The 10457-nt window shown below is 43.7% G+C and overlaps 1 protein-coding gene across 1 annotated transcript in view; it reads right to left on the reverse strand.

Annotated features, from left to right (window-relative positions):
* JARID2 (jumonji and AT-rich interaction domain containing 2) overlaps positions 1-7004 on the reverse strand; it is a 239667-nt gene extending 232663 nt beyond the window's left edge. The window contains exon 1 of the mRNA XM_020798586.3: positions 5823-7004. Coding sequence (XP_020654245.3) covers positions 5823-5867 — 45 coding nt within the window. The 5' untranslated portion in view covers positions 5868-7004. The remainder of the gene's footprint in view (positions 1-5822) is intronic.
* Between the last annotated feature and the right edge of the window lie 3453 nt (positions 7005-10457).

Consider the following 10457-nt stretch of genomic DNA (forward strand, 5'->3'; position numbering starts at 1 on the left):
ATGGAAGCAATGCAAAGACCTTTACGAGTATGACCATTTGTTGCAGTCTCAATTTGTTATTGTTCGCTGAGGGATGCTGCCCATTTTTAAAAAGAGACTACAAATCTGTCTGAAAGACTGATTACCCCTAAAACATGTCATGATCCCTAAATGTCAGTCTTTGATGATGTCCATAATTCCTAATGAGGGATATAGCACATCTTGGTTCATACAGGGTGGCATCGAAGCTTGCTGAGCATTACCAGTATTGCGGAAGAATCCCCAATGAAATCTAGAATACTGTATAGCCAACACTTTCTTGGCACGACATCTCACAAAGGCAATATCCGTAATGGAAAGTAAGCTGCTGTTCAGAGAAGTCTGCCCTGCCATCACCAGCTACAACTCTGAAATACAGAAAAACACTGCACTAGAAGTTATTAGGATCACTTCACAATCGAAAGACATCTCACTTAACAGATCCAAGAATAAAGTATGTGCACCTATCGCACACACCAGAGTTTCAACAGGCAGAGCAATTTCAGCAGGACAAGAAATTTCTTATTAAAGTATGCCAGCTGCAAGGCTCAGTGGCTTAGGTCTATGCCTGTGGAGCCAGAGGCTGAGAGTTCAATTCCCCACTGTGCCTCCTTGAGAGGGGCTGGACTCGATGATCCAGAGGGTCCCTTCCCGCTCTGCAGTTCAAAGGTTATTAGTAGAACATTATATTGGGAATAAAGAAATATTTTCCCAAGCGGTGTTATTAATTTAATTTTTTTAATACAGTATTGCCGTTTCCTAAAAGCATAATTTAGGGCAGGGGTCCCCAACCCCTGGGCCGCAGATCAGACCCGATCCGTGGCTTTGGAAGGACCAGGTCATTGGGACAGATGGGCGGCAAGCAGGAGGTGAGCGGCTCTCTGCCTCCTGTCAATGCGCTCCTATTAGGTTCTAATGCCGCTGCTGATCTGACAGGAGGTGAAGCTTCAATTGCAGCTCACCTCCTGCCCCTGCTCGCCATTTCCTTTATGAGCTCAATTCCAAGTTATCCTCAGACAACCTAATGCATAACAAGTACCCCCCCCCCATGTCCTTGGGAGAATGGTCTTCAACTAAACTGGTCCCTGGTGTCAAAACAGTTGAGGACCATTGCTGTAGAGCACAACACAGGACATTAAGACAAGGTTTATAAATTATCATAACAATGACATTTAAACTCAACAGGATCATAAACCTACTTAGGACCAGGCCACCCTATGAGATGGATGACTTTTTCCTCTGATCCACAAACTGAAGAGATGCAAGGAAAATTCCAAATAACACAACAACCAGTTCTGCCACACAAGCCTTACTAGTTGTTCTTTTTAAAATTTTAGATATGGATTCAAATTCTGCACAAGCATAATTTTCAGGTTAGTCACCATCACTTGCAACTTTCTGGCACAAATGACGCAGCTGTAGAACAACTACTGAAAGAATGGATGGAAGTGGGTTCAGTACAGAATTCTGTCTCCTAATGGCCTGCTGCTTTGAGCCACAAAAGTAGTATTATATGTCTACTATCACAGTGGCTCATAATAATCACATCATTATGTGATTTTTCATTGGTGTTTGTGATCTATGTCCTATCCTTCAAGAAGCTCCCCATGACTTCTCCACTACCACCCCTAACTCTGAGAGACAGATTAGACAGAAATTAGCCTAATGTCATGTAGCCAGTTTTATGGCTCATCTGTCCTCTGAACAGAGGTCTTCTTGGTGAGGACCAAGTTCCTCCTCAGATACAGCATAATTATCTCTCAGACTGGCTCAGTTCAAACTAAGTTAAATGTTTGTCTAAATTATGGAAAGGCTAAACTTCACATAGCAGGTTAGTCTTCTGCAGAATAATGCAGAAAAAACAATCTATGAAATATAAAAGACTGCAGGGCAGTGACGAATTGCTAAATTCTCTTCCATATATACTGTACAAGACTTTCAAGAGGATATATCCTCAAATTTTAGACCCAAATTAAACTAGTTAACAAACACAGCTGCCTAATTAAGCTATAGTTTGTTAAACTGAAAAACAAGAATGAGATGCACATAGGTACGATATTCATAGATTATCCTTTAAACCCCTATCGAATGAATAAAAAATATTCTCTTCAAATGAAAAGAGGCAAATAATGCATTAATACAACCAATATTGTTTCTTCATGCATTTATAACTATATACAGTATCAGTTTAAAATGCATGCTAAAATAAAAGAAGAACCACTTTACACCACTTTTCAGAAGGCTCTGACAACAGAAGCAGAACAAGAAGACTGGTATCCTACAGTCATTATCCAGGAGGAAGTAGCACGAGCTCAACAGGACTTACTGCAGAGTAGACATATAGGACTGCACTGTAATTCTGCATATAAACTCTCCATCTGTGAATTCTTCCATTCAGACAGTAACTAGTCAACTCACAAACTGGTTGCCCAGAAATATCAGGCCATTCTAAGCACAGATACAGTATAAGTGGATTACAAGACATGTCAAAAGTTTTCAATATTAGCAAAGTGTTGTGTTCTTTATTTCTTTATACTATGGCTAGATATTACTTCCAAAAATAGCAGACCCATTAAAATAAATGAGTTAATGATACATATCTGCATTCCATCAAGTTCAATTTATGGCAACCATTTCCAGGGTTTTTTAGGTACAGTATTGTACTCAGATAGGAGGGCCTGGCGTGCTCTGGTCCATGGGGTCACGAAGAGACTAGACTAAACGACTAGACACACGACTAGACTAAACGACGATGATTGTACTCGGAAGCAGTTTACAATTCCTTTCTTCTGGAGGTTTCCTGGGACTGTGTAGCTTGCTCAAAGCCATACAGGCTGGCTCTTCTAGGATGTACAATGGAGAATTGAACTCCCAATCTCCGGCTCAGCAGCCAGATACTTAAACCACTGAACCAGCTACGGGACTTGTTAGTCAACATTAATTTAAGTCTCCCGTTGATTACAATGGGCCTACTCAACCTGAGACTAAGATTTCATCTAGACCTCAGTCCTTTCAAAGTAGTCTAAAAAAATATTTTGCTACGTACCAAAATTTTATGTCTTTTGAATTTTGAACTAAATATTGTGGTTGGGACAAGAAATTAACAAAAGAGTGCTAAGTGTGAAGAATGTCCGAATGCAGTATCAAGCAGCATGAAGGGGTTTTCAAAAACGGCAAACTAATAAACAGTGTCATCATAACTCAGTCCCAAAATATGTCTTATAAAACTTCAGATGATTTATCAACCATGATGAACACTTCTTTGCTCTCATGATGCACTTATTTATGAGTTGGTAGGAGAAAAAAAGGATACCCAGTGCAGTGTGGGTAGAGCGACAGTCTAGGTCTCAGGAGGCCTGGATTTGAATTGCTGCTCAGCCATGGAAGCTCACTGGGAGCGTGGAACTGGTAAAACCACTCCTCAAATACGTCACTTACTATAAAAACCTGTAAATCAGTTCCAACTTTAGAGCACATAGTTACAAAAAAACGCTTTAGAGGTGCGGCCATGGGTCTAGTATGATCTTCTCACTGAACTAGTGAAATAAAAAGGGGGAGCCTATAAAGGTTTCACTGAACTAGAAACATGATCAACCTTCCTGCCTTCATAGGTAAGTTATTTTCACAATGGAAATGCCTGCACAGAGGCAACAAATGAACCTAAGCAGGTTAGAGAGAGCCAGAAGGGCTTTGGCTTTATTTAGTGGGAAAGTGTGGGCGCAATGGGGTGGAGGGAAGTACCAGAGTTATGCAAATACTTGCTACACCTGTTCACCCAGCCACAAAAGCCTTACTCGGCACCATGCAATGGAGTGTGGCTTCCACCCTCACAACAGCCAGGCCCTTCACAACCCTTTTTTCTCAATACACGGACCCAGTCTATATGACCCGCCTCGTGCTTTACGTCACAGAGGAGTGGGAGGGGGATTTGGAACGTTGAGGAGACGAAGATTCCAGCGAGCCCAGGCCCTTCCCTTTGTGACGTCAGAAGGACAACAAGAACCCGGCCCCGACTGGGCTGAGCGGCCGAGAACCCGGAGACTGGCGCTGACATTGCGCTTAACCTGTTGCTATCGCCGTGAGGATGCAGTCGAAACAACACAACACGTAGCAGCAAAAGGAAGGAAGGTCCAAAGCAGCGGCCATGCTTGTGAGCGTTATGCACTGCAGTGGCAAGATAACCCACATACTTCCCTCCCTCCTCAAAATCCTCCCCAGCATTTTTTTTTCAGCTTGACGAACCCGAAACTTGTGTGAACATATGAAACGTCTCTTCTTTCCAGGAGAGCGTGCCTTTCCAAAAGGGGGGTGAGAAGGGAGGAGTGATACTATTTCAAATTTTTTCCAGCAAGCTGCACGGGCAAGAGTAGAGTTGCATTGTTCACTCATACAGACGAGGAATGTCTTATAAGAGATTTTGGCATTTTAAAAGACACACATACACACACCCCGTTGCAAACTCCCCACCCCCTTTTTGCTTTGTTTCATTTCACTTTTAGCATGCACAACTCACATGTTCTTAGGAGGTGTTCTACATCAACACGTCTCTTCCTACAAAAATACTTTAAAATAGCCTGCTGTAGGTACTCAGTTCCTCTGCAATGCGGCTGCATTTTTAATTCGTAAATTGGTTGGAGAATTGCTTAAAGTTTCCCCATTGTTGTCAGGTTTCGCGTCTACCCAATATACATTTCAAGACAACAAAAATAACAGGAATACCTATGTAAAGTCTATTACGACTTTACGAAACATATTTCAAAAACGAGAGGGAAATATTTAGATGACCCCCCCACCAGGACGTGGACACCCCCTCCCCAAAAAACTCCCAGCACCCAAATCACAGACGCACCATAGAGCATACAACTTAGGTATCATCTCGTGTCACTTCCACTGGGATAAGAACATTTGTTTAAACAGAAGTCCTTTCATTCAGTGTTTTGCTTTTAAATCTCTATGAAGCCTACAGACTATTGAGCTAATCCACTCTGTTGCTGCACACTTCCAATGACGGCCCCCCCACCCCAGCCAAAAGGAAACTAGACCAACAGAAAAATGGCACGATCACAGCAATGTCTACACATATATGCCATTACAAGAGATTAGGCGGCTGACTGAGATTCATAGCTACAGACCATTAGCCAGAACGAAGGCTCTTCAAATTTCAAAGCATCGCTCTGAACGTTAAAGCTATTTCCCCATGAACGCACACAAAATTAGCAAAGTTCCCAGCCATTTTCGCCAATATTGAAGTTAGGCCTTCCAAATGCGTTCCTCGTAACATGATCCCCAACTGGTTTGGTTCTCCTGCGAGCCAGATAAGCAAACGAGTCGATCACACACGCCGGAGTTGATGGAGTAGGAGCAGCAAGCTCGACACAACCAGATATTCGATTTCAAGTTAACATTTTGGATAAGCAGCCACGGCCCCTTCCCAAACCCCTAAATATAGACTATAATACTGTTATTTGCATGCAAAGTGAAATATTAGTAAATCCGCTCGAGAAAGCAGTTTAGTTGCATTATCGCAGCAGCCCCCCGAGCTGCATGCCTTTCATCTTCTAAAACTAGATTATGATTGTGTCATTTGAGGTCAATACATTTATTCACTTGAGGTATCGCTACACGAATCTGGTTACTAAACCTGCTTTTCAATTAAAAGGGCCTTTCGAGATTCGCCCCCATTCCCACCGAAGGGAAAACCCAATCTTTTATGGCATTCTTTAAACGCACCGCTAAATATAAACTTGACATTCACGGACATTTCTAAAAATCGAAAAAATAAATAACACAGTATATCCACTTACGTATTTCTTTTGAATTATATTCCTCTTGGGTCTTTCTTTGCTCATTCTGATATCCAGATTCTGATTGCAAATGGGGACAATTGCTTCATGAATTAAAAGCCGCAACCAATTTGGGGGGAAAATATCCTTTTTCTGTTTGTTTCTTGTTTGTAGTGGTTTCTTGTAATCCGGCTTTCTTCGCAAACAATACAATTCTGGTTCCAATAAATCCAAAATATGTCGGGTGGTGGGGTCAAAAAAGCAAAAAGCCAAATGCAAAGCAGACCACCAAAACAAATCACTTTAGAGAAACATTAATAATCGAAATTTTACACCCTAAACACATACACACAAAAAAGCACCCTTGACGACCCCCGTTTCTTTCCCAATCCACTAAAGAGAAACGCAGGCCCGTAGTGTCCGAGGTGTCGTTGGCATCTTGCAAAAAAGAATAATAATAATAATAATAATAATAAAAGAATAAAATGGGAAGATTTTTTTAAATGTTGGAAGTCACGTTTCTACTGCTGCAGCACAGACAACTCCAGCAGCAATGAAGGCTGCACACACTGTATGAGTCTCCGCTTCTTCAGTTCCCACACAGACACACACACACACGTACACACACACGTACACACACAACCAAGAGCAGCTTTCCAACAGCAACTTTAAATGGCCCGATTTTTTTTGTGTGTGAAAAATATTATATTAGGTATATAGGCAGGCAGGCAGGCAGGCAGACTGAGGTGGGGGAAAAGGAAGGAAGGAAGGAGGGGAGAGAAGGGTTAGGGCTTTGCCTCAATTCGTAGCGTGCTACCAGCCGCAAAAAATATCACTCCATATGCAACCCCGCGGCCGTATCCAAAGGAGAAGCTGATGCACATTTACAGCCGCCTCCCGATCGTCCCTCCAGTCGTCGTGCAAGCACGTCGGGGTCGCCTCTCCAGCTGGAGGCGCCGAGGGCAGCTGACGGTGCCCGGCCAGAAATCCCGGCGACGAATTTGAAGACAATCCCTGCTTTCACGACACGCTCTGTCGCCAGCTCTTCTCCTTTCTGTGTCTGCTAAGCTCTTTAATTGTCCTCCCTTGCCCTCCCCCCTCGCCTGGCGAGCCAACTCAGCCTCGTCCTGCTACATCTCCCGCTCGGTCAGCGCAAGGGCTCGCGAGCTATTTCCCCAGGACTTCTCCGGCTCGCGTGCAGGGGGAGGGGGGGGAGAAAGAAGCGGCGGCAGCGGCAGCTCCGTGCGGTGCCTCAGAATCGCCCTTGGTCTCTGGGAAAGTTGTAGTCCCCTCGCCACAAAATGGCTACAATAATGAAAGGGGAAACTACAAATCCCAGAGTGCGCGGCGCGCGCGGCGGCGGCGGCCTGATTGGGCGCGGGGAGAGGGATTGTCCTCGAGGCACCTTTCTTTCACCTCCGGCCCCGCCCCTCGGAGTGCCATCCCGGGCGCGAGCGGAGGCGGCTTTTTTTTTTTTTTTTTTTTGCGCCAGCCTTGTCAGCGCGTTCAGCCCAGTGACGGCCGACACCCCCCCCCCGCCCAGCTCCTGCGCTTGCTGTAGCGATTGCTCATCGCTTCGCTAGGGAGGCGGAGGAGACGAAAGGTTGTTGCGTGCTTTTCTTTTTTAAAAAATTGTTCCATTAGTGCGATTGCCGATGTAAGAGAATGGTTGAGGGAGAAGGGGGGGGGGCGGCAGATCAGAGCCTCTTAATTAGCTTAGATGGATTTGTCCAAGAAGACGGTGACCGATGGGGGCATTGCACCCCCCCCCCAACATTTCAGGCGAAGTGCACGGTCGCGCAGCGCTACGAACAGAGGCCGCTTGCGATGTTCAGTGACTGGCACATAATCAAAGGAGAAATGACTCGTGTGCAGACTTTTCCTTATTTCATTTTATATTGTAGCATTTATATATCGCTTACTATACGAAGATCGCCAAGTGGTATTTGCATTGATACTAACCTGGTACAGTATTTATTTGGATCGTAGCATGGGAAGAAGACGGGAAAAGGCGAAGGCTTTCATCATCTGGTTGGAAAGTTTCCAAAGGAAGTCAAGAGTTACCATAAGGAAATGGGTGGTGTGCATTTCTGAAACCTGAGCCTATACACATTGACTCGGATGAAAGCCCACTGAGCTCAAGAAAGAGGACTTGCTGAGTAAGCAGGCATTGGGACTGGAAGGCAGAACTGATTACAGTATATTTGACTGGAGGGTTGAGGACAGGTACTCTGAGAAGGATGGGCTTTATCCCAGATGAGGGAAACCCAACAGATCTGAGTTAAAGATGGTAACTTTTTCCTCCAGAAATCCAGGATTAAAATGAGTTGGATTAAAGCAACCAGCAGTACATTCAGAGTATTGATCGGAATTAGAAGCTGGAAAGAAAATACCTCTTGCTAGGTAACTGCTAGGAGCCTAAAGCTTTGCTTTCCAGCCAATGTCACCTCAGGACAGTGAGCCTGGTTTGTAGAAAACTTGCTCAACGTGTCTCCAAGGTATTCTAAGGTCATTCCCTTCCCCCTTTCTCTCATACTAGAGGAAACCCGTCTGTTCCAGATTACTTTTTTAGCCTGTGTACAGCATCAGTCAGGCTGGTGAAAAGGGGTGTATTATAATGTATGTTTACATATAGAACTTCTGAAAAGAGGTATCTGTGCCATGTTTAACATTGCACAGTAGCAACCTCTGATTTGGAAGAAAAATTCAAATGGACCTTGAAAACAAAAACTCCTTTAATAAATAGAGCATGAATTAGCCAGTGGATTATTACAGTGTCTTCCCATTTTAAACTCTAGTAAATGTGGGGCATACATGAGTTTTCACCTTGTTTGTGCACATATGCACTTCTCTGCAATTCAGGACTTTCAGATCCAGTTAGTTTTACTGTGGCAGTTTTTAAATCTCTGTCATAGATGGGGTACCAGACGAGCTTTGATACACTGTTTGCAGAGCAGTATGTAAAAATATACAGTATTAGTAAAAAGGCTGCTACCTCTTAACAGTTTTTATTTTTTTTATTTAAGATATTTTTACCCCTCCTTATTTCTAAAAAGGGACCCAAGGTGGCTCACATCATTCTTTCTTTTCAGAAGAGCACACTTTAGAATCAGACATGCATGGAACATAGGCAAAATCAAACACCTATTCATATGTCAAGACAATCGAACTATATTTGCTCAGAACTGGTCAGATTTTGAGATGTGTGCAGAAACTTTTCCTTGACTTCAGCCATCCTCCAGTGGGTCAGTATCTGTGAAGTGGGAGGGTTCGGTACTGTTCCACTGCAACGCTTCTGGAAGTGAAGGATTTACCGGCTGCGCACCATCACCCAGGGAACACCCATGGGAACTCACAGTGCTTTCCCACTCTTCAGGGAGGCCCCTTGTATGCCCCCCCCAGCTTATATTATGGCATCAAGCTAAAAACAGTATATTATTCAAATATTTAAAATTTTTATAATGATTATATTAAAAATGTTAAGTAAAACAATTACTAAAAGAGATTTGAAAACAACAGAAATACAAACCATCCCATTTAAAAACTTTTAGACAGCCAGTCACTAAGGAAAAGCCTGCCTGAAAAGAAAGGACACAAAAAATGGGGCCAGCCTGGCCTCCTGTGGGAGGGAGTTCCAGAGCCTGGGAGCAGCAAGAGAGAAGGTTTGACACACCTTTGAGGGTGGTGGGACTGAGAGACAGACCTCCCCTCATCATCTTCACACCCAAGCAAGTTCTTAAAGGGAGATGCAGCTTGTGGATCTTTTTTTAAGGAAATGAAGGAGGATAAGCACTAAATATTAATTTGTTATTGTTGTTTTGAGGATTATGGTAACTTTCTCAGGAGATAAATAAGGTTTTCAAGGAGTGGTTAGACACTGTCAACTCTCATCTCACCCAAGCCCATGATTGAGCAGGGATTTGAGCCCAGATCTCCTGAGTTTGTCTTCAACATTGTATTTACTACTCTACCATGCTGCCTCTCATAAATATTCATAATAAACATGAAATAAGAATAAGAATGTCCCGTAAATTCTATAATGAGCATTATATCAGGTTTAGAGGATGTGCTCCTTCAGATGTGTATTTAGTAAAATAGGTGGCACTGCGGGTTAAACCACAGAAGCCTCTGTGCTGCAAGGTTGGAAGACCAGCAGTCATAAGATCGAAGCCAAGCCATGGAGTGAGCTCCCGTCGCTTGTCCCAGCTCCTGCCAACCTAGCAGTTTGAAAGCATGTAAAAATGCGAGTAGATAAATAGGTACCACCTTGGTGGGAAGGTGTTCCGTGTTCAGTCGCGCTGGCCACGTGACCATTGATGTCTTCGGACAAATGCTGGCTCTATGGCTTGGAAATGATGAGCACCGTGCCCCAGACACGACTGGACTAAATGTCAAGGGGAACCTTTACCTTACCTATGGGCCACTTATTCCAAAACAGTGTCTAAGTCTTTTCAGTGAAATGTCAACAGCCTGTGTTTATTAAACTGCAACTCCCATCATTCGTAACTCCTGTGGAAGGGAGTTTCAAAGTCTGAGAGGAGCAACAGAGAAGGCTGTTTCCCATGTCCCCATCAAATGCACCTGTGACCTAGCAGGCTCATAAATGAATATGTGATCCTTGAGATAGGTTGGGCCCAAACCATTAAGGGCTTTGTA

Source organism: Pogona vitticeps, chromosome 4 (genome assembly GCF_051106095.1).
Source record: "Pogona vitticeps strain Pit_001003342236 chromosome 4, PviZW2.1, whole genome shotgun sequence".
Lineage (NCBI taxonomy): Eukaryota > Metazoa > Chordata > Lepidosauria > Squamata > Agamidae > Pogona > Pogona vitticeps.